The sequence below is a fragment of the Oncorhynchus masou genome, chromosome 16 (genome assembly GCF_036934945.1).
Source record: "Oncorhynchus masou masou isolate Uvic2021 chromosome 16, UVic_Omas_1.1, whole genome shotgun sequence".
In the NCBI taxonomy this organism is placed as follows: domain Eukaryota; kingdom Metazoa; phylum Chordata; class Actinopteri; order Salmoniformes; family Salmonidae; genus Oncorhynchus; species Oncorhynchus masou.
The window spans coordinates 27,958,895-27,982,469 of record NC_088227.1 but is presented as its reverse complement, the minus strand read 5'-3'; the positions used below and the strand labels follow the sequence as shown (position 1 = coordinate 27,982,469).

Here is a 23,575-nt window from a genome sequence, read left to right as displayed (position 1 = left end):
TCCTCTACTAGATTCAGATGATCAAGGACCAATGGCAGCTAACTAGTAGTTTTGGAAGTGCAGGGCTGGATCAAAGTTCGGTACACAAAATAGCACTACAGGAGGAGGATTGGCACCTGGTGTAAATACTGCAACAAGAGTCCTGGTTGGTGATTCAGAATAGGTGGTCTGTTTGGCTGCATTCCTCTGGTTCATGTGTTTGACCTCACCATGCATCTATTCATCTCATCCTCATGTAATTACATCACAGGAGGTTGGTGGCACCTTAATTGGGGTGGACAGGCTCGTGGTAATGGCTGGAGCGGAATAGGTGGAATGGTATCAAATACATCAAACACATGGTTTCCATGTCATTCCATTTGTTCCGTTCCGGGCCATTATTATGAGCCGTCCTCCCCTCAGCTGCCTCCCCTGAAATACATACATATGTTAATTCAGAGCTTTATGTGTAACTGTAACCATGCTAAAACACAGTTAAATACAGGGGGTACGTTGTAATTAAGGTGTGAATAGGTGTGAAAGAACTCATCTCCAAATGAGACTGGAGAGAATATTCTTTAGTGATAATTACAGTTTGTCTTTATGTGAGTGTGAGAGAGAGAGAGAGGTTTATGTGTCTGTGTGTTCACGTGTGCATGCAGTGTCTGTTTGTATCTGTGTGCAGACATGGGGGAAGGGGTTGTTGTTTCACATCTCACTTAGAGGAGGTTGTAGGAAATGTGTCTCCTTTAGAAACCAGGCATTATTTCTGAATGACGTTGTTATACAACTACATAAAAAAATATGTTTTACATACACCAGATAGGTGCATTGAAATATGTCGTTTTACTGGGACAGCCATAGTAGTACAGTGCACCTGGCACACTATTAGGTTTAAGTGCCTTGCTCAAGAGGACACAGACAGATGTTTCACCTTGTTGGCTCGTTAACCAGCAACCTTTTGATTACTGACCTAACACTCTAACCGTATACTTGCCACCCAGGACTATTTAAAGGGCTATGATATATCCTAAGATCCTTATGGTATAGCCATGAGCACTAAAATACCCAAAATAGCAAGGCCAAGAAATGCTATATGGTGTTGCTGTGCATGAAACCAGTCTGAAACACATTTATGGGATGATATATGACTTCGGTAGGATTTTTTTCCCATTACCTAGGGAGTGTGTGAATCCTGTTAATATGAAGAGACTTAAAGGCTCTGAAGTTCTGTTTCCCCTTGGTTACATAACAAATTACCTGCACAATCTCTGCTGTCATACTGTCACGCTCATTATAAAGATGAGACCAAGGCGCAGTAGAATAGAGTAGAGTAGAGTTCCACGTGTTTTTAATAAAACCGAAACAAACGAAACGTGAAGCTATACGAATAGTCCAGACAGGCAACTAAACATAGAACAAGATCGCACAAACACCAAAGGGAAATGGCTACCTAAATATGATCCCCAATCAGAGACAACGATAAACAGCTGCCACTGATTGGGAACCATATCAGGCCACCATAGACATACAAATCACCTAGACCTACAAAAACCATAGACATACTGTACAAAAAACCCTAGACAATACAAAAACTTGCGTAGCCACCCTAGTTGGAGGTTCCGGACTGTGGCCGGCCCGTCGTCGGAGGTTCCGTACTGTGAAACATTGCCGGAAGCTCTGGACTGGGAACTGTCGCCGGACGCTCTGGACTGGGAACTGTCGCCGGAAACTCTGGACTGTGGAGGCGCACTGGAGACCTGATGCGTGGTGCCGGCACTGGTGGTACCGGGCTGAAGACACGCACCTCAGGGCGAGTGCGGGGAGGAGGAACAGGACGTACCTGACTATGGAGGTGCACTGGAGGTCTGGTGCGTGGTGCCGGAACTGGTGGGACCGGGCTGGTGACACGCACCTCAGAGCGAGTGCAGGGAGCAGGCACAGGACGTACTGGACTGTGGAGGCGCACTGGAGATCTTGAGTGTAGAGCTGGCACAATGCATCCTGGTTGGATGCTCACTTGAGCCCGGCAAGTGCGAGGAACTGGAATAGAGTGCACCGGGCTATGAATGCGAACTGGAGACACCGTGCGCATCACTGCGTAACACGGTGTCTGACCAGTCACACGCTCCCTACGGTAAGCACGTGGAACTGGCTCAGGTCTGACCACTGACTCTAATCTGGCTCTAATCTCCCCGTGTGCCCCACAAAAATGTTTGGAGCTGCCTCTTGGGCTTCCGTGCTAGCCATGTCCCCTTGTATCGTCGCCGTTCCTCCTGCGCTATCTCCACCTGCTTCCATGGCAGGGTCTTGTCCCCTGCCATTACCTCCTCCCAGGTCAAGTATGTCCTCCACTCATCTTTCTCCCGGGCCCAGGATGTCCACTCCTCTTGAACACACTGCTTGATCTTTTTATGGTGGGATCTTCTGTCATGATTGTTATAAAGATGAGACCAAGGAGCAGTGTGAGTAGAGTTCCACATGTTTTTAAAAACGAAAGTCAGCAAAACGAAACAAGCAAACAAACGAAATGTGAAGCTATACGAATAGTGTGGACAGGCAACTAAACATAGAACAAGATCCCACAAACACCAAAGGTAAATGGCTACCTAAATATGATCCCCAATCAGAGACAACGATAAACAGCTGCCTCTGATTGGGAACCATATCAGGCCACCTAGACCTACAAAACCATAGACATACAAAAAAACCCTAGACAATACAAAAACTAGCGTACCCACCCTAGTCACGCTCTGACCTAACCAAAATATAAAGAAAACAGAGATATCTAAGGTCAGGGCGTGACACATACAGCCAATTACAAATGGCATAGGCACTCATAGTTTAGCAATCTGTTATTGGTTCTGTTGTTAGTGCACACCCCTGGCTACATGTAGCAAGCCTTACAAAGTCACTGTTTGACTGAATATTATGCAATCTTGAATCCAACATGGTGTAGCAGTAGGACATGTGTTTTTGACTTGTACCGTCCTGTCCTGTGTTTACATTGTTTTCGTCGTATATATTTCGTAAATATTTTAATCTCACTTTCCATCTACGGACTGAGTATACTCTCCTGCAACCCGCCTCACCCAATGTGGTACGGATCTGCTATTTTTAAACTTTAGAACCGGAACCCCCATCAGTAGCTAGCCAGCTAACTGCCTACAAGCTAGTAGTCAGCCACTGCTAGCGGTCCTCACTGTTAACTCGTACATCAGCCAGCCTCAACCCGGTCAATTCCTGCCAGTCTGCACACCGCAATATCAACCCAGAGCATATCGGACTGCTTTTTCTCTACCACATTTCTGAACCTTTACACCGGACTATCGCAGCTAGCTAGCTGCTATCTGAGTGGCTACTCTACTCGTCTCTGTCAAGAAGCAAGCACCAGTTAGCCTGGAGTTAGTCTCGAGCTAGACCCATCTCCCAGCTTGGCAAAGAGGTCCACCAGCCAATTCTTGGGCTATAATACCTATTTTGCCAATTGGCCTGGACCCTTTAATGCCGATACGGAGCCCCATCGATCCATCATGACTGGTCTGCTGATGTAACCGTCCGAGGTGGTTTCAACAGGCTCTTCCATTGCGACGTCGCCGGATGCCCATCTGCTAGCCCCGGCCCGCTAGCTGTCTGAATTACTGCGTCTCCAGCTCAACTAGCGTAGCAGCGACTAAGGAATTTGGCTCCCTGACTCATCTAGTGCTACTCTTTGGACCCTATGATCACTCGGCTACACATGCCTCTCCCTAATGTCAATATGCCTTGTATATTGCTGTTCTGGTTAGTTATTATTGTCTTATTTCACTGTAGAGACCCTAGCCCTGTCCGATATGCCTTAGATAGCCCTTTTGTTCCACCCCCCACACATGCAGAGACCTCACCTGGCTTAACTGGTGCCTCTAGAGACAAAACCTCTCTCATCGTCACTCAATGCTTAGGTTTACCTCCACTGTACTCACATCCTACCATACCCTAGTCTGTACATTATACCTTGAATCTATTCTTCCGCACCCAGAATCTGCTCCTTTTACTCTCTGTTCTGAACGCACTAGACGACCTGTTCTTATAGCCTTTAGCTGTATCCTTATCCTACTCCTTCTCTGTTCCTCTGGTGATGTAGAGATTAACCTAGACCCTGCAGCCCCCAGCACCACTCCCATTCTCCAGGCGCTCTCATTTGTTGACTTCTGTAACTGTAAAAGCCTAGGTTTCATGCATGTTAACATTAGAAGACTCCTCCATAAGTTTGTTTTATTCACTGCTTTAGCACACTCTGCAAACCCTGATGTCCTAGCTGTGTCTGAATCCTGGCTTAGGAAGGCCACCAGAAATCCTGAAATTTCCATCCCCAACTATAACGTCTTCCGACAAGATAGAACTGCCAAAGGGGGTGGAGTTTAAATCTACTGCAGAGATAACCTGCAGAGTTCTGTCATACTATCCAGGTCTGTACCAAAACAATTCGAGTTTCTACTTTTAAAAATCCACATTTCCAGAAACAAGTCTCTCACTGTTGCCGCTTGTTATCGACCCCCTTCAGCCCCCAGCTTTGCCCTGGACACCATATGTGAATTGATTGCCCCCTTCTATCTTCAAAGTTCGTACTGTTAGGTGACCTAAACTGGAATATACTTAACACCCAGGCCGTCATACAATATAAACAAGATGACCTCAATCTCACACAAATTATTAAGGAACCTACCAGGTACAACCCTACATTTGTAACCTTGGGCACCCTCTTAGATATCATCCTGACCAACTTGCCCTCCAAATACACCTCTGCTGTTGTCAACCAGAATCTCAGAGATCACTTTCTCATTGCCTGCATGCATGATGGGTCCGCGGTCAAATGATCACCCCTCATCACTGTCAAATGCTCCCTAAAACACTTCAGTGAGCAGGCCTTTCTAATCGACCTGGCCCGGGTATCCTGGAAGGATATTGACCTCATCCTGTCAGTCGAGGATGCCTGGTTGCTCTTTAAAAGTGCTTTCCTTGCCATCTTAATTAAGCATGCACCATTCAAAAAATGTAGAAATATGAACAGATATAGACTTTGGTTCACTCCAGACTTGACTGCCCTTGACCGGCACAAAAAACATCCTGTGGAGTTCTGCAATAGCATCAAATAGTCCCCACAATATGCAACTTTTCAGGGAAGTCAGGAACCAATATACTCAGTCAGTTAGGAAAGCAAAGGCTAGGTTTTTCAAACAGAAATTTGCACCCTGTAGCACTAATTCCAAAAAGTTTTGGGACACTGCAAATTCCATGGAGGATAAGAGCACCTCCTCCCAGCTGCCAACTGCACTGAGGCTAGGAAACTGTCACCACCGATAAATCTATGATAATCGATAATCTCTATAAGCATTTTTCTTCGGCTGGCCAAGCTTTCCACCTGGCTACCCCTACCCTGGTCAACAGCTCAGCACCCCCTGCAGCAACTTGCGCAAGCGCTGATGTTCTGAAAGAGCTGCAAAATCTGGATCCCTACAAATCAGCCGGGCTTGATAATCTGGACCCTCTCTGTCTAAAATTATCCTGCGAAATTGTCGCAACCCCTATCACTAGCCTGTTCATTCTCTCTTTCGTATCGTCTGAGATCCCCAAAGATCCACCATAATTTGCAAATAAATTCATAAAATATCCTACAATGTGATTTTCTGGATTTTTTTTCTCATTTTGTCTGTCATAGTTGAAGTTTACCTATGATGAAAATTACAGGCCTCTCTCATCTTTTTAAGTGGGAGAACTTGCACAATTGGTGGCTGACTAAATACTTTTTTGCCCCACTGTATGCCTCTACTAGCCACACAACCACTGCTTCAGAGAGGTTGGGTAAGCTCCTTCTTGGCTGGTCCTGTCTAGGGGCCACAGTCTCCCAATAACAGCATACCAGAGAATCAAAATCCACTGGTCCTGGGAATGGAGCTCTAACAGAGCTTTCTCATGGAAAGGTGAAATGGCATCGTCATCATAAGGCTAGGCAGCCTAGTCTAAAGAGGGAACCTTCATTACTCCTCAGACCAGTGTCCTCAGTTTTCAACAGCAGCTCTCTCCTAAAATAGCCTACTTCACTGTGGCTACCGGCAAGACATGCTACCGAACACCAGACCAACCAGCAAAGATATTTTATTTTCTCATGCCTAGTCATCTGCTGGATTTTTCCCCTCAATCTAATTTTAAATGGTGTCTGAGATATTAACTGAACCACATGAGGCCAGCCCACATAACCTTTTCCTTTTCCAACCAGATCCTTTAAATGAATATCTCAGTTTTTTTTCTCCAAAGAATTCATGATTGCCACGGGATTCTGGGAACCAGATAATGCAGGGATAGGCGGTGCTCTGAGGGAAAACCTTTTCACACATTACACCACATGTCCTCCAAGTCACAGGAATATCCAATAGGTGGTTTAGGTTCATAATAAAGCACATGGGGCTGGAGATTTGACCATCTGTGGGTAGGAACCAGATAGACAGGTATTATGATTTAGGTAATGATAAATACATGACAAACTGGGAACATGTTGTTTTCTATCACACCATGTCCTCACAAACATCAATTGTCTATGGGACTCCACTCCATACCCGTGAATTCACAAGGTTGAACACCAATAATAGCCAACTTAATTTATTCAGCTATTTGTTACAGTGTGTGTGCATTGTGTAATATCAGTGTATTCCAGAGGTATCATTATGCATGCCGCTAGTACGGTCGATTTTGAATAATACCTCAAGTGAAAGCAGTCCTTTGTAGTTGATGTTGTATTTGCAATAATGTTGTATCTGGGCTGCTGGATGTATAATAAGATGTTGTGAGAAGAGGAAGATTGGCCTCAGGTGTTAAGGCTGCTTTTGACTAGGATGACCTGTGGTGTAATGTGCGAACGAGTGCACATGGAGCCCTCACAGTCACAGTCACAGTCACACATCCCAGCTGAGAAATCAAATCAAATCAAAGGAAAGTTTTTTTGTCACGTGCGCCGAATACAACAGGTGTAGTAGACCTTACAGTGAAATGCTTACTTACAGGCTCTAACCAATGGTGAAAAAAGTATGTGTGTGTGTGTAGGTAAGTAAAGAAATAAAACAACAGTAAAAAGACATTTGAAAAAAGAGTAGCAAGGCTACATACAGACACCTGTTAGTCAGGCTTATTGAGGTAGTATGTACATGTAGGTATCGTTAAAGTGACTATGCACAGATGATGAACAGAGTAGCAGAAGCGCAAAAAGAGGGGTTGGCGGGTGGTGGGACACAATGCAGATAGCCCGGTTAGCCAATGTGCGGGAGCACTGGTTGGTCGGGCCAATTTAGGTAGTATGTATATGAATGTATAGTTAATGTGACTGCATATAAGATAAACAGAGAGTAGCAGCAGCGTAAAAGAGGGGTTCGGTGGGGGGGCGCGCACAATACAAATAGTCCGGGTAACCATTTGGTTACCTGTTCAGGGGTCTTATGGCTTGGGGGTAAAAACTGTTGAGAAGCCTTTTTGTCCTCGACTTGGCACTCCGATACCGCTTGCCATGCGGCAGTAGAGAGAATAGTTTATGACTGGGGTGGCTGGGGTCTTTGACAATTTTTGGTTCTTCCTCTAACACCGCCTGGTGTAGAGGTCCTGGATGGCAGGCAGCTTAGCCCCAGTGATGTACTGGGCCGTACGCACTACCCTCTGAAGTGCCTTGCGGTCGGAGGCCGAGCAATTGCCGTACCAGGCAGTGATGCAACCGGTCAGGATCCTCTCAATGTTGCAGCTGTAGAACCTTTTGAGGATCTCAGAACTCATGCCAAATCTTTTTAGTTTCCTGAGGGGGCCCTCTTCACGACTGTCTTGGGGTGTTTGGACCAATCTAGTTTGTTGTTAATGTGGACACCAAGGAATTTGAAGCTCTCAACCTGCTCCACTACAGCGCCATTGATGAGAATGGGGACGTGCTCGGTGCTCCTTTTCCTGTAGTCCACAATCATCTCCTTAGTCTTGGTTACGTTGAGGGATAGGTTGTTATTCTGGCACCACCCGACCAGGTCTCTGACCTCCTCCCTATAGGCTGTCTCGTCGTTGTCGGTGATCAGGCCTACCACTGTTGTGTCGTCAGCAAACTTATTGATGGTGTTGGAGCTGTGCCTGGCCATGCAGTCGTGGGTGAACAGGGAGTACAGGAGGGGACTGATCACGCACCCCTGGGGAGCTCCTGTGTTGAGAATCAGCGTGGCAGACGTGTTGCTACCTACCCTCACCACCTTTTTTGCCTATGTTCCCTAGAGAGAGGTGTCGTGCCTTTGGCATCATTAAAGGTGAAGACTGTTATTTTATCAATTCAATTCTCTGTAATTTTTATTATGTGATTTTACTATAATCATGTAAATTTAATTAACTAGGAAGTCGGGGCACCACAGCAAATCTTCAGATTACAAAGTTATACTTTTCCGACTCTAACTTCAGATATTTTAATATCTGATCAATTAGTGTTCTTATTTACCTCACATCAGTCTCATCTGAACGTCGTAAATTGTTGGTTATCTGCACGAACCCAGCCTTTACTATAAATCATCCATACACCAATTGGCTTAATCATTTATTTACTAACTAACTAAATAATCACAGAAATGCATAAACAGTAGATATCGGTTACTAACAATGATAGGGAAGATTCCCTAGTGGGCTAAGCAAAAACAGTTTGGGTATAACACGATAGATTCAGAGAAGATAAGGGGTTTTAGAAGGAATGCTAAGGAACATTGTGTCATGTTCTGACCTTTATTTCCTTTGTTTTGTCTTTATTTAGTATGGTCAGGGCGTGAGTTGGGGTGGGCAGTCTATGTTTTATGTTTCTATGTTTGGTTTCTGTTTCGGCCTAGTATGGTTCTCAATCAGAGGCAGGTGTCGTTAGTTGTCTCTGATTGAGAATCATACTTAGGTAGCCTGGGTTTCACTGTTGGTTTTTGGAGTGTTTGTTTCAGAGTGAGTGTTTGTCGCCACGCGGTACTGTTTCAGTTTTCATCAAATCGTTTATTGTTTTGTATTTCAGTGTTCAGTTAGTTATTAATAAATCGTCATGAACACTTACCACGCTGCATCTTGGTCCGATCCTTACTCCTCTTCAGACGAAGAGGAAATCTGCCGTTACACATTGGTCTTTTACTAGACCAGGGAAGCTATTCTCACATAAATACATATGTCACTAACGATCACTCATTCGGAATAGCAATGCGTTGTATTTACGTGAAGCTGGTTATGTGAGGCTCTGTTTTGTCCTGTCCTTTTTGGAATCTTCCGGGTTGCCGTGTGATCACGTGGTCTGAGAGGTTCATCTCACTCTGGAGATTCGTCCACGTCGATCAGTGTTCTTGTACTAGATGTGCTACCTTTCCAGCTGCAGTCTGTTAGGCTGTCATCTAGGACTCACTTCTTCTTGGGTGATCAATAGTTCAGAGTTCATACCATTTCATGTGTAGTGCAAGCTCTCAGATTTCCTGGCCTGTAGGGTTGAAATTAGAATCAGCCCTTTTTAAACGTGAGGGCAAGTCCTCCTGTTCTTTGGAACTTAGGTGACTTTGGGTCACGGGGCTTTTATAGAAATGTAGAAAAGGGGTTGGTTCATAATTTCCAAACAATGCCTGTTCACTTGGGAGTGGCTCCTGACTTAGTTCAACTTTAAAGGGAAGACGATTTTCTCATTTCAAAAGTTATCATACTACGTCATTTCGCAAATAGTTTAATCTTTACTCATTCATTTTAAACAATAATTACATGCAAACCTCATAAATGAGGTGCCTGTATAAACATAGTTAGGGTAATGTGGCTGTATTGTCTTTCATGAGGTCACAAACATGAAACAAAACAGACCGGGTCGTAGCTGGCTTCTCCACCGACCGTTTACACATTCTCCAAAATATGGATATTGTTCAGTTCTCAAATTCTGGGATGTAGTAGAAGTCTATTTGTTCTACTGTGAAACTCTCTCCATACTGCATGGCCAGTGAGAGTCTCTTTACTGAATGTATGACGTGGGGGTGAATTGCTAGCCAATTCACTGAAAGGGCTAGCGTCATGACAGAGGTCTATTTAAAGTGTTGACTATGCAAATCTCACTCTGGTCTTGCTTACTGTGTTCTAGGAGGCTAGGAGGCTTCCTTTTCAAACTCCAATCAATGATTTCACATGTAGTTTATGAATGGAAGAAAAAAAAGGCTTTTACAACTTTTAGTATTTATTTAACCTTTATTTAACTAAGCAAGTCAGTTAAGAACAAATTCTTATTTCCAATGACGGCCTACCCAGGCCAATTGTGCACCGCCCTATAGCACTACCAATCACAGCCAGGTGTGATGCAGCCTCGATTCAAACCAGAGACTGCAGTGACGCCAGAGATGCCTTAGACTGCTGCGCCACTCGGGAGCCCCAACAATGAGTTTGATCTATAGAGAGGGTGTAATGTTTCTGGGTCAAGGGTCACTTCTATCAAAAGGGTCAGTTTCTATCAAACCCATTGAGGTTCTCATCGATTGATATGTCACCTGTTCGGAATTTCCAAAAAATAGAAGGGAATCAGTTTTTTTTAGAAAATTGCTTGTCTTGTGCAGCGGGTTTCTGAAAGACAGTTTGTTTCAATAATGAGAGACCTTTTGAGGTAGCTCCAATTGAAGCTACTACTTGAACTAGCTCGAACATCGCTTTTCCGTCCATATTTAGTTTGATTTCTATTTTATTTCATTTCAGTTAGTGTTTCATAAGATTTGTATCTACACCAGGGACCCCTCCCAGGCAAACCAGTGACCCAGGGACCCCATCATTTGTTAGCAAAACATGTATATGTCTTGTCTTATCATCAAGTGAATGACAATGGCAAGGAGAAGTAGTCAACATTTTAAAATAAATAGATTTGGTAGATAGTTTTTCACTATTTTGACCTCCCCACATTATAAATGTAAGAGGAAGTGTAAACTCTAACAAAGCCTACTAGCTAGAAAGGTACCTCCAAATACATTTTAGGTAAGAGCAGCTGTTTACTGATTAAACAAAGGTTAGCCATAATGTTCAAGTCAAGAAAGCTTAACCAGATATCTAGTGAGTGTAATTGGCTCCAATTTTTTTACCTTTATTTAACTAGGCAAGTCAGTTAAGAACAGATTCTTATTTTCAATGACGGCCTAGGAACAAAATAAAACCTTTTTTACGGAATCCCCGCAGACCCCCGGTTTAATAATCCCTGATCTAGATTTTATAATGCATGATATATATAATCTCTGTAGCTTTTATTTAATTGTGAGATAGGAGGAAAGTGCTTTTCCTTTGATAATGGAAATACGTTTGGCTACTACTGTGTCACACCCTGATCTGTTTCACCTGTCTTCTGATTGTCTCCACTCCCTCCATGTGTTGCTTATTATCCCTGGTGTACATATCCCTGTGTTTTCTGTCTCTGCCAGTTCATCCTGTATGTTTTTCAAGTCAACCAGCGTTTTTCCCGTACTCCTGCTTATATTCTCTTTTGAAAGTCCTCCCTTGCCTGTTTTCTGGACTCCGTACCAGCCTGCTTAACCATTCTGCCTGCCCTGACCTCGAGTCTGCCTGCCACTCCCTACCAGCCTGTCTGACCATTCTGCCTGCCCTGACCTCGAGTCTGCCTGCCACTCCGTACCAGCCTGTCTGACCATTCTGCCTGCCCTGACCTCGAGTCTGCCTGCCACTCCGTACCAGCCTGTCTGACCATTCTGCCTGCCCTGACCTCGAGTCTGCCTGCCACTCCGTACCAGCCTGTCTGACCATTCTGCCTGCCCTGACCTCGAGTCTGCCTGCCACTCCGTACCAGCCTGCCTGACCATTCTGCGTGCCCTGACCTCGAGTCTGCCTGCCACTCCATACCAGCCTGTCTGACCATTCTGCCTGCCCTGACCTCGAGTCTGCCTGCCACTCCGTACCAGCCTGCCTGACCATTCTGCCTGCCGTGACCTCGAGTCTGCCTGCCACTCCCTACCAGCCTGTCTGACCATTCTGCCTGCCACTCCATACCAGCCTGCCTGACCATTCTGCCTGCCCTGACCTCGAGTCTGCCTGCCACTCCGTACCTGCCTGTCTGACCATTCTGCCTGCCCTGACCTCGAGTCTGCCTGCCACTCCGTACCAGCCTGTCTGACCATTCTGCCTGCCCTGACCTCGAGTCTGCCTGCCACTTCGTACCAGCCTGTCTGACCATTCTGCCTGCCCTGACCTCGAGTCTGCCTGCCACTCCGTACCAGCCTGTCTGACCATTCTGCCTGCCCTGACCTCGAGTCTGCCTGCCACTCCGTACCAGCCTGCCTGACCATTCTGCCTGCCCTGACCTCGAGTCTGCCTGCCACTCCGTACCAGCCTGCCTGACCATTCTGCCTGCCCTGACCTCGAGTCTGCCTGCCACTCCGTACCAGCCTGTCTGACCATTCTGCCTGCCCTGACCTCGAGTCTGCCTGCCACTCCGTACCAGCCTGTCTGACCATTCTGCCTGCCCTGACCTCGAGTCTGCCTGCCACTCCATACCAGCCTGCCTGACCATTCTGCCTGCCCTGACCTCGAGTCTGCCTGCCACTCCGTACCAGCCTGCCTGACCATTCTGCCTGCCGTGACCTCGAGTCTGCCTGCCACTCCCTACCAGCCTGCCTGACCATTCTGCCTGCCACTCCATACCAGCCTGCCTGACCATTCTACCTGCCCTGACCTCGAGTCTGCCTGCCACTCCATACCTCCTGGAACTGGTTTTCACCTTTTGCCTGTCCATGACCATTTTCTTGCCTACCACTTTTGTATTGCTTAATGAATATCAAAACTCAAACCGTCTGCCTCCCGTGTCTGCATCTGGGTCTCACCTCATGCCCTTATACTTCACTCATTGCAGTTTTCTACAGTATGATCAGATCAAATCTGATAAAGAGTTACCAGCAGGTTGAGAAGTTTTGGCATCATGCACGTTAAATGGAATCTCTGTCATTCTGAGATAGCCGTAAAGTGCTCTTCCATTGCTCTTCCAGCTCTAGGGCCACAATAAAAACCAGAATAAAAACTTGGAAATAAGTTTGACCATTTTAGTGTTATCTTTGGTGATCCATCAGAGGCAGAGACATCAGAGAGATGTGAAGTTTGGGCTTCATGTCATGGGCAGTGTACTTCACCACAACGTGTGAGTGAACCCAAACTCAGATCTACATGGGTGATAACAAGCCAAATAAAGTAATACCACCAAATGTGGTTAGACAATGTTCCTGCAAACTATGAAAGAGTAACAGAGACTTTTGCAAATACTGTTAGGATTTCATTACTTTGCCATAGGTTAGTTGTCTTTAAGTGAATCAGATTATCCTTGGATAGAACATTATTAAATTATTGTCCAAAAGAAATCGATTTGTCATGTTCCTTATTCCCAACTCCCGGAGAGGTTGGAGCACAGGGCCAGCCACAGTACAGCACCGAAAAGTGCAGGAAATGTGGAAGGAATGTATACCTGATTACAAGCTAATAATAAGCATAATTGAATATCAAGCCTGAGCAAGAAGGCTGTTGTAGTGTCCCAGTATTAATCTGTATACCAACCTCTGCATTCAACAAACAGACAGTGTAATGTTACTGGTCTACAGCTTATCAGTCTATAAAACTGTAATCAACTGACTTTTCTCCTAAGACCACTGACCTTAAAGAACCTGTTGGTTGTGAAACCTTATCAATGCAGGTGATTGGCCCCTTTCCCAAATCTCACAATAATCACACTGCCCAGTGGTTTTGGCGATGGTGAAGAACTTACATCAGACAGATTACATCAAAGACAGACTAATGGGGGGACTTATAGCTGTGAATCAACTTGCAGGTATTGATTTCTATGTCGGGGGATCAGCAACCCCTTTACTTTCATTATGTCTTTGCAGATGGAGAAAATAACTATCCCACACATGTTGTAGTATGTTCTAGTGTGTGTGTGTGTGTCTACCCGCCTACATGGAGTGTAGCGCCTCATTGGCTGGGAGGTTTATGTGGTTGCTTTATGTCCACTGTGTTATTAACTAACTATGAAGTGTTTTTTTATTTTGAACAGAAAGTGATGTAGTTCAAAGAGCCTTTTCCGAACAGCGGTGGGAAGGGAGAGAGGGAAAACGAGGGACAGAAACAGCGAGAAACAAAATAAAGACCGATACAAAACTACAGAGCACCTTCACTACTTTCACATTTTCTAAAGCTGTTTAATTTCCTCAGAGTCGCATCACTGTTACAGTCATTAGCGGGCATACAAACAAGGTCAGAATGTGAATCACCTGGGAATAGAAATCACTTCCTGAAGTTTCCAGCAGCCTCCAAAATGGCACACTATTCTCTCTAATCCCGAAATAGTTTACAACCAGAGTCGTGTAGGAGTAATGTTAGCTACATAGGGCTCTGAATAAAAGATGGTGGATGATGTAGGGAATAGGGTGCCAGATTTGCTCTACTATCCTGATGGTTCCTGAGTGGGGACAGACACACAGAACACTGTAGGCATGGGGATGGTCAAAATGACCACATAACAGCTACAATGTTACACTATCCAACAAAAACTCTGAAAACAAAGTAAGGTACCAGAAGTATGGCCATAGTGACCATTGTGAAGGTTAAGTTCAATGCTACAGTACCTCACAACAACATTTAACAATAAAGTGAACTTTACAAGCAAACTTTGACAAACACAATGCTTTACAACTTTTTATAAACACGTATGAGCCCTTATAATGCCTTATTATGATAAATACAGTATAATATGTGATGTGCCTAGGCAGCATTCATCCAACAGTTTCTGCAGCTGGTATTTAGCCAGGACATGCTTATGATACGTTTTACAATTCTTTATGACTGCATCATAATGCATTATGTCTGTTGGCTTAAAGTAAAGTGTTACCTTTGCTCGCGATGTGGTGAGGACCAGGGTTTGATCTATTAGTGTGTGCAATATAGAATGACAGTGAAGAAACACAGCTGAATAACTCACACCACATCCATTTGTAACCCTGTAACAGTAGCACACACACACACACACACACACACACACACACAGTATTAACAGGAGCTTGTCAACTCATTCTCAGACTGTATCTCCAGCGCCACAGTTCCCAACTCCCCTACCAGAGGAGCTCCACTCTTCTCTTCAGGGAGACTCTGTCGTAGGTCAGACCTCAAAGTCTGTCTGCCCTCCTCTCCCGTCTCCCCACTCGAAGGTGTGTCTGGCTGGGCAGAGCAGCAGATCAGCCCCCGGAGCTGGATGAGCTGGCGTCTAAAGGAGCGTCTGAAGATGTAGTAGATAAAAGGGTTGTAGGCCGTGGAGCCCTTAGCGAACAGGCAGGGCAGCAGGGAGACCAGCGGGGCCAGACTGGCCTTCCCCTGGAACATATACCAAAAGCTGAGCACCACGTAGGGAGACCAAGCCACGATGAACCCTGAGCTGATCAACACCGCCATCTGGGGAGGAGAGGAGAGGGGGAGGAGAGAAGGAGAGGAGAGAAGAGGAGAGGAGAGGAGGAGGAGAGGAGAGGGGAAGGAGAGGAGGAGGGGAGGATGAAGAGAGGATGAGAGGAGAGGAGGAGGAGAGGAGAGGGGGAGGAGAGGAGGAAAGGATGAGGAAAGGAGGAGGAGAGGAGAGGGGAAGGAGAGGAGGAGGAGAGGATGAGGAGAGGATGAGAGGAGAGGAGGAGGAGAGGGGGAGGAGGAGAGGAGGACGAGAGGAGAGGGGAAGGAGAGGAGGAGGAGAGGAGAGGAGAGGAGGAGGTGAGGAGGAGAGGAGGAGAGGGAGAGGGGAAGGAGAGGGGGAGGAGAGGAGGAGAGGAAGAGGTGAGGAGGAGGAGAGGAGATGAGGAGGAGAGAGGGAGGAGAGGAGGAGAGGGGGAGGAGAGGAGAGGAGAGGAAGAGGGGAAGGAGAGGAGGAGGAGAGGAGGAGGTGAGGAGGAGGAGAGGAGAGGAGAGGAGGAGAGGATGAAGAGAGGATGAGAGGAGAGGAGAGGGGAAGGAGAGGAGGAGGAGAGGATGAGGAGAGGATGAGAGGAGAGGATGAGGAGATGAGAGGAGGAGGAGAGGAAGAGGTGAGGAGAGGAGAGGAGAGGAGAGGAGAGGAGAGGAGAAGGAGAGGAGGAGGAGAGGAGAGGAGAGGAGGAGGTGAGGGAGGAGAGGAGGAGAGTGAGAGGGGAAGGAGAGGGGGAGGAGAGGAGGAGAGGAAGAGGTGAGGAGGAGGAGAGGAGATGAGGAGGAGAGAGGGAGGAGAGGAGGAGAGGGGGAGGAGAGGAGAGGAGAGGAAGAGGGGAAGGAGAGGAGGAGGAGAGGAGGAGGTGAGGAGGAGGAGAGGAGAGGAGGAGAGGATGAAGAGAGGATGAGAGGAGAGGAGAGGGGAAGGAGAGGAGGAGGAGAGGATGAGGAGAGGATGAGAGGAGAGGATGAGGAGATGAGAGGAGGAGGAGAGGAAGAGGAGAGGAGAGGAGAGGAGAGGAGAGGAGAGGAGAGGAGAGGAGAGGAGAGGAGAGGAGAGGAGAGGAGAGGAAAGACATTAATCTATATAGACTATGTTTACAGCCTTGTCAAACATCTTAAGCCTGAGGAAGCCAGATTTGACAGGACTGAAGCATTTCACAAAAGTCTTCCACACTTTAGTCACTGTCACTCATGAGCTTTGCTTGAGCCCAATGTCTAAAAGACCCGAAGAGGAATACGTGTAAAACAGAGTTTTACCTGGTTATTATCTTCCAAAACGATGACAATTTATTAGACTTGTTTTGTTAATAATTCATTACTCGTAACAAACAAACAAGGAACAAGCTATTTGGGCAGCAGGAATGCCAATTATAGAACAGCTTGTTGCGTTGTGGCCATAGACATAATCCATACAAGGATGGATTTCTAATTTCTAAATACAATGCTAGAAAAATGACGTTTGGATAGTAAAATGCCTACTGCTGAAAAGAGAGTCTGTAGCAGCTAACATTTTTTTTTCAACTTTTGAGCGATTCTGAGCAGACAGCACTGTTTTTCAAAGTGTCTTATCTTGAGATAAGCTATTGGCACCAGCGCACCAGCCATCATCAGTGATCTTCATCATTGGGTGAATCATTGCCACTGGAAAGTTTTAGTAGCCTACTGTATAATATGCAGTATATATATTTCTCCTAATATTGTACAATCTGTGCGTCTCTTTAATGGCCTGGGCTATTATTTGTATTTAAGACCAGGTCGTTTTTATAGCTTTCAGTTTGTCACTGTCAGATTAGCCCCTTACTTTGGTCATGTGTGGTATTAGAAAATATTCCGCTAATGTCTGCTATCATGTCAATGACGTGGAATGTGATGTAAAAGGCACTTTTATTTTTTTGCAGACCTTGCTAACAACATTTCCCCATGTGTGTAAATCCTAAAAACGCCTCTGCTCAACTGTATACCACTACGCATATATATAGATGACCACTACGCAAATGTGAAGATAGATGCATGAAATGCATTATTATAAAGCATTATATTTTTGGGGCACAAAAAGTCTAAGTGGGAAATTGTATGTTTTTTAAAATGTTGTTTTTCAACAGTAACCTTGTTTTAAGGGGATGTAAATGTCCAAAAGAATGTGACAACTAGCATTGATGTCCATAAGAATAGTAAACTGTTCTATACACTGGAAGCAGCTCTGCACAACAGTGTTTGTATTGGAGGCTTGTGTAGCACTGTGTGAGCTATGGACCTGAATATAAACTATCTACAGATGTCACAGGTTCAATTTATCATAAACAAACACTTCCTAGAGATAAGCCATTGTTTGCATTGGTGACAGAAACAATTCCCATCTCAAATCACATGTAGCTTGGTAATTACATCTAGGAGCAACAGAAGTGGTCCTGTGTGGCTCAGTTGGTAGAGCATGGAGCTTGCAATGTCAGGGTTGTGAATATAATTCCCACGGGGGACCAGTATGAAAATGTATGCACTCACTACTGTAAATTCCTCTGGGTAAGAGTGTCTGCTAAATTAGCAAAATGAAAAGAAAATGTCAGGAGGGAGGCAGTTTTACAATAACATGGCCATTATCTTCACTGAACAGTGCAATCTGTTGTTGTAGATATGATGGTCAGCCTGTTTGGACATCACTGCATGTGCGATAGAACTGTTATGCGGAGTGGAACAGGGGAAACCATAAGCAGACTGGGATGAAGTAACCAAGGTATTTATTGAAACACAGGGGGAAGATGGAGTGCAGGCCAGGGGAAGCTCAGGTGGGTTGCAGGAAACCAGGTGAGGAGGCTGAGATTGGAGGGACAGGGTAAGCAGGTCCGGAGGAGAATCCAATGGAGTAGTAGAGTGGGGAATACAGGACAGAGTAGCAGGATGACGAGACGTGGAACTGGAGACTAGAGTCAGAGTGGATGGAACTGTAGCGGAGAGGAAACCAGCGTCAGGCAAGGAAAACATGCACAACAGGATCTAACAGTAACAAATGGCTAGAAGCGTAGACTGACAGAGTAGAGATTACGATCTGGCCGGGTTGAGTATTTGTAGAGGTCTTCATTATGGAACAGGTTGCAGCTGGTGGGGATCTGCTTTGACTCCAGCACACCTGTATCCAATCACACAGAGGGAGAGAGTACTGGGGGAGTGGCGGCAGGTCAAGGAGGCACAGGATGAGCAGTAGAGGGCGTGGCAGGAGCAGATGTAACAAGAACACCATAATAATAGGCCATAAAAATTGTTGAAGACTACAACCATCAAAGTAGACTGTTCCCAATTCTGGGACCAAAAAGCTCCTGAACAGCTTCTATCCCCGAGCCATAAGACTTCTGAAGATTGCACCAACAGAGATGGTCGCCTCGCTTCGAGTTCTTAGGAAACTATGCAGCATTTAGTTTATTTAATGTATTATTTCTTACATTGTTACAACAGGAAATCTTAAGTCTTATTACTTACGGCCGGGAAGAACTATTGGATATAAGAGCAACGTCAACTTAACAACATTATGACCAGGAATATGACTTTCCAGAAGCGGATCCTCTGTTCGGACCACCACTCAGGACAATGGCTCTAATCCCAGTAGTCAACCCAAAACAACAGCGCCGCAGCAGGGGCAGACGGAGTAGCCTCCTGGTCAGGCTCCGTAGACGTGCACATTGCCCATCTTGACAACAAGGTAGACGAAATTCAAGCAAGGGTTGGCTTCCAGAGATACATCAGAGATTGTAACATTCTCTGTGTCATGGAAACATGGCTCTCTCGGGATATGTTGTCAGAATCGGTTCAACCACTGGGATTCTCCATGCATCGCGCCGACAGAGATTAAACACCTCTCTGGGAAAAGGATGGGCGGGGGTGAATGCTTCATGATTAACAACTCATGGTGTAATCATAACAACATACTGTAACTCAAGTCCCTCTGCTCCCCCGAGCTAGAATTACATACAATCAAATGCAGACCATTTTACCTACAGAGAGAATTCTCGTCAGTTATAGTCACAGCTGTGCACATTCCCCCTCAAGCAGACACCAAGACAGCCCTTAAGAAACTTTACTGAACTCTATGTAAACTGGAAACCATATATCCTGAGGCTGCATTTATTGTAGCTGGCGATTTTAACAAAGCAAATTTGAGAACAAGGCTCCCTAAATTCTATCAGCATATTGATTGTACTACAAGCAAGGGTAATACACTACTCTATCTTCCGAGATGCATACAAAGCCCTCCCCGCCCTCCCTTCAGCAAATCCGACCACGACGCCATCTTGCTCCTACGTCTTATAGGCAGAAACTCAAACAGGATGCTGTTCTGACCAATCGGAAGCCAAGTTTCAAGATTGTTTTGATCATGCCGACTGGAATATGTTTCTGGTCAGCCTCATAGAACAACATCGACTTATACGTTGACTCAGTGAGTGAGTTTATAAAGAAGTGCATTGGAGATATTGTACCCACTGTGACTATTAAAACCTACTCTAACCAGAAACCGTGGATGGATGGCGGCATTTGCGCAAAATTGAAAGTGCAAACCATCGCATTTAACCATGGAGAGAGGTCTGGGAATATGGCTGAATATAAAGAGTGTAGTTATTAACTCCACAAGGCAATCAAACAAGAAAATTGCCTGTACAGGGACAAGGTGGAGTCGCAATTCAACGGCTCAGACAAGAGACGTATGTGGCAGGGTCTACAGGAGATCACGGACTAAAAAATGAAAAACAGCCAAGTCACCAGGACACCAACGTCACGCTTCCAGGCAAACTAAACACCTTCTTTGTCCGCTTTGAGGATAATACATTGCGACCATTGAGGTCAGCTAACAAGGACTTTGCTCACGTCTCCGTGGCTGACGTGAGCAAAACATAATAACGTGTTAACCCCCGCAAGACTGCAGGCCCAGACGGCATCCCTAGCCTTGCCCTCAGATCATACGCAGACCAGCTGGCTGGTGTGTTTACGGACATATTCAATCACTCCCCTATCCCAGTCAGTTGTCCCATGCTTCAAGGTGGCTACCATTGTTCCTGTACCCAAGAAGGCAAAGATAACTGAACTAAATGACTTCCGCCCCGTAGCACTCACTTCTGTCATCATGAAGTGCTTTGAGAGACTAGTCAAGGATCATATCACCTCCACCTTACGGGCCACCCTAGACCCACTTTGTATACCAACCCAACAGGTCCACAGACGATGCAATCGCCATCACACTGCACACTGCCCTATCCCATCTGGACAAAAGGTATACCTATGTAAGAATGCTGTTTATTAACTACAGCTCAGCATTCAACACCATAGTACCCTCCAAGCTCATCATCAAGCTGGAGGCCCTGGGACTCAACCCCGCCTTCTGCAATTGGGTCCTGGACTCTCTGACGGGCCGCCCCCAGGTGATGAAGGTAGAAAACAACATCTCCACTTCAGTGACCCTCAACACTGGGGCCCCACCAGGGTGTGTGCTCAGCCCCCTCCTGTACTCCCTGTTCACCCACGACTGCGTGGCCATGAAACGCCCACAACTCAATCATCAAGTTTGCAGATGACACAACAGTAGTAATTTGTAATTTTGTAATTTTTATTAGGATCCCCATTAGCTAATGCTGTAATGCTAGCTAATCTTCCTGGGGTCCTACACCAATTAACAAGACATTAAATACAACCACAATCAAGACTTCAAAAACATTCAACAAGTAGACAATACAGATAATTAAAATACCTGTCAGGAAACACATTAAACATTCAGTTGATGCTTTCTATTTCCTGTCCAGTCATATGGTCTATCACATTAGGTGTTATTTTATGGATTTAGGTGGATTTACTTTTTGCCTGAGAAATATGGATTTGTAAAGAGTTCCATTCAGCTATGGCTCTATATAAAACTGTAGATTTAAGGCGATTTGTCCTTGGCTTGGGTTGTCTTAGCTGCCCTGAATTTGCCTGTCTGGTTTGTTGGTTATGCGTGTTGCTAGTATGTACTAACTGAACTGAAAAATATATATATATATTTTTTAAATATAACATTCCTAAAGAAAATCAGAAGACTGGATAGTAATTTGTTTTTAACGTGAAGCCATGAGAGATTCTGATGCATTTGGATAATATTCATACGGTTAGAGCAATGAAGAGATAATCTGGCAGCCCTGTTTTGAGCTTTTTTTATATCTTTCTTTGCTGCAGATGACCATATAACCAGACAGTACTCTAAGTGTGCTAGGACCAGGGATTGACCATATAACCAGACAGTACTCTAAGTGTGCTAGGACCAGGGATTGACCATATAACTGGACAGTACTCTAAGTGTGCTAGGACCAGGGATTGACCATATAACCAGACAGTACTCTAATTGTGCTAGGACCAGGGATTGACCATATAACTGGACAGTACTCTAAGTGTGCTAGGACCAGGGATTGACCATATAACCAGACAGTACTCTAAGTGTGATAGGACCAGGGATTGACCATATAACCAGACAGTACTCTAAGTGTGCTAGGACCAGGGATTGACCATATAACTGGACAGTACTCTAAGTGTGCTAGGACCAGGGATTGACCATATAACCAGACAGTACTCTAAGTGTGATAGGACCAGGGATTGACCATATAACCAGACAGTACTCTAAGTGTGCTAGGACCAGGGATTGACCATATAACCAGACAGTACTCTAAGTGTGCTAGGACCAGGAATTGACCATATAACCAGACAGTACTCTAAGTGTGCTAGGACCAGGGATTGACCATATAACTGGACAGTACTCTAAGTGTGATAGGACCAGGGATTGACCATATAACTTGTTCTCTTGCAGCCTTCATAGCTGATATTAGTTCCTTTCTTCTTTGACAGACTGCATATGAGAAATCCTCACTGATGAAGATGAAGGCCCCTTAAAGGCGATTGACTTTTTCAAGGACTGTAAGCTTATCCTTGAACCTGAGGAATTTCACTACAATTGGCCTGAGTCTGGTTCCATTGGCACCACCATTGGCATTTCCTTATATAAAACATTCTGCTTCTCCAAGAGTTCACATACCTGCCCAGCAGAGATGTGATCCTTGTTTTTTTCAGAGGCATGATAGTAATGATAGCAGGACAAGCCCGCTATTCACTTCGTGAAATGAGAGACGCCGGGAGTAGAAAACTCTGGTAATCGGTGGTCCTAAAACCGAGAAAAATTGAAGTGTGGCCCTAGCCACAAGGGCTAATCACTTAGCGTGCTTGGTATCTGGCAGATAGTAGTGGGCTTGATTACCAACAATGACGAGACAGCCAACAGGGAGGAGGTGAGGGCACTCTGAGTGTGGTGTCAGGAAAACAACCTCTCACTCAACGTCAACAAAACAAAGGAGACGATTGTGGACTTCAGGAAACAGCCGAGGGAGCACCCCCCATCCACATTGAAGGGACAGCAGTGGAGAAGGTGGACAGTTTTAAGATCCTCGGCGTACACATCACAGACAAACTGAAATCGTCCACCCACACAGACCGTGTAGTGAAGAAGACGCAACAGCACCTCTTCAATCTCATGAGGCTGAAGAAATTTGGCTTGTCACCCAAAACTCTGACAAACTTTTACAGATGACCAATCAAGAGCATCCTGTCAGGCTGTAACACAGGCAACTGCACCGCCCTCAACTGCTAGACTTTCCAGAGGGTGGTGCGGTCTGCACAACGCATCACCAGGGGCAAGCTACCTGCCCTCCATGACACCTACAGCACCCGATGTTACAGCAAGGCCAAAAAGTTCATCAAGGACATCAACCACCTGAGCCACTGCCTGTTCACACCACTACCATCCAGAAGGCGAGGTCAGTACAGATGCATCAAAGCTGGGACCAATAGACTGAAAAACAACTTCTATCTCAATGCCATCAGACTGCTAAACAGCAATCACTAACTCAGAGAGGCTGCTGCCTACATTGAGACCCAATCACTGGCCACTTTAATAAATGGATCACTAGTCACTTTAAACAATGGCACTTTAAATAATGCCTCTTTAATCATGTTTACATATCTTAAATTACTCATATCACATGTATATACTGTATTTTTCACCATCTACTGCACCTTGCCTATGCATCTCGGGCATCACTCATCCATATACTTATATGTACATATTCTCATTCACCCC

The 23,575-nt window shown here is 45.4% G+C and overlaps 1 protein-coding gene across 1 annotated transcript in view; it reads right to left on the bottom strand.

Moving 5' to 3' along the window:
• Positions 1 to 15,039: 15,039 nt before the first annotated feature.
• The window catches only part of LOC135557298 (opsin-5-like), a gene marked incomplete at its 5' end in the record, with an annotated part of 57,466 nt that continues 48,930 nt past the window's right edge, over positions 15,040 to 23,575 (bottom strand). The window contains one exon of the mRNA XM_064990482.1: positions 15,040 to 15,438. Within this exon, the coding sequence (XP_064846554.1) occupies positions 15,040 to 15,438 (399 nt within the window). The remainder of the gene's footprint in view (positions 15,439 to 23,575) is intronic.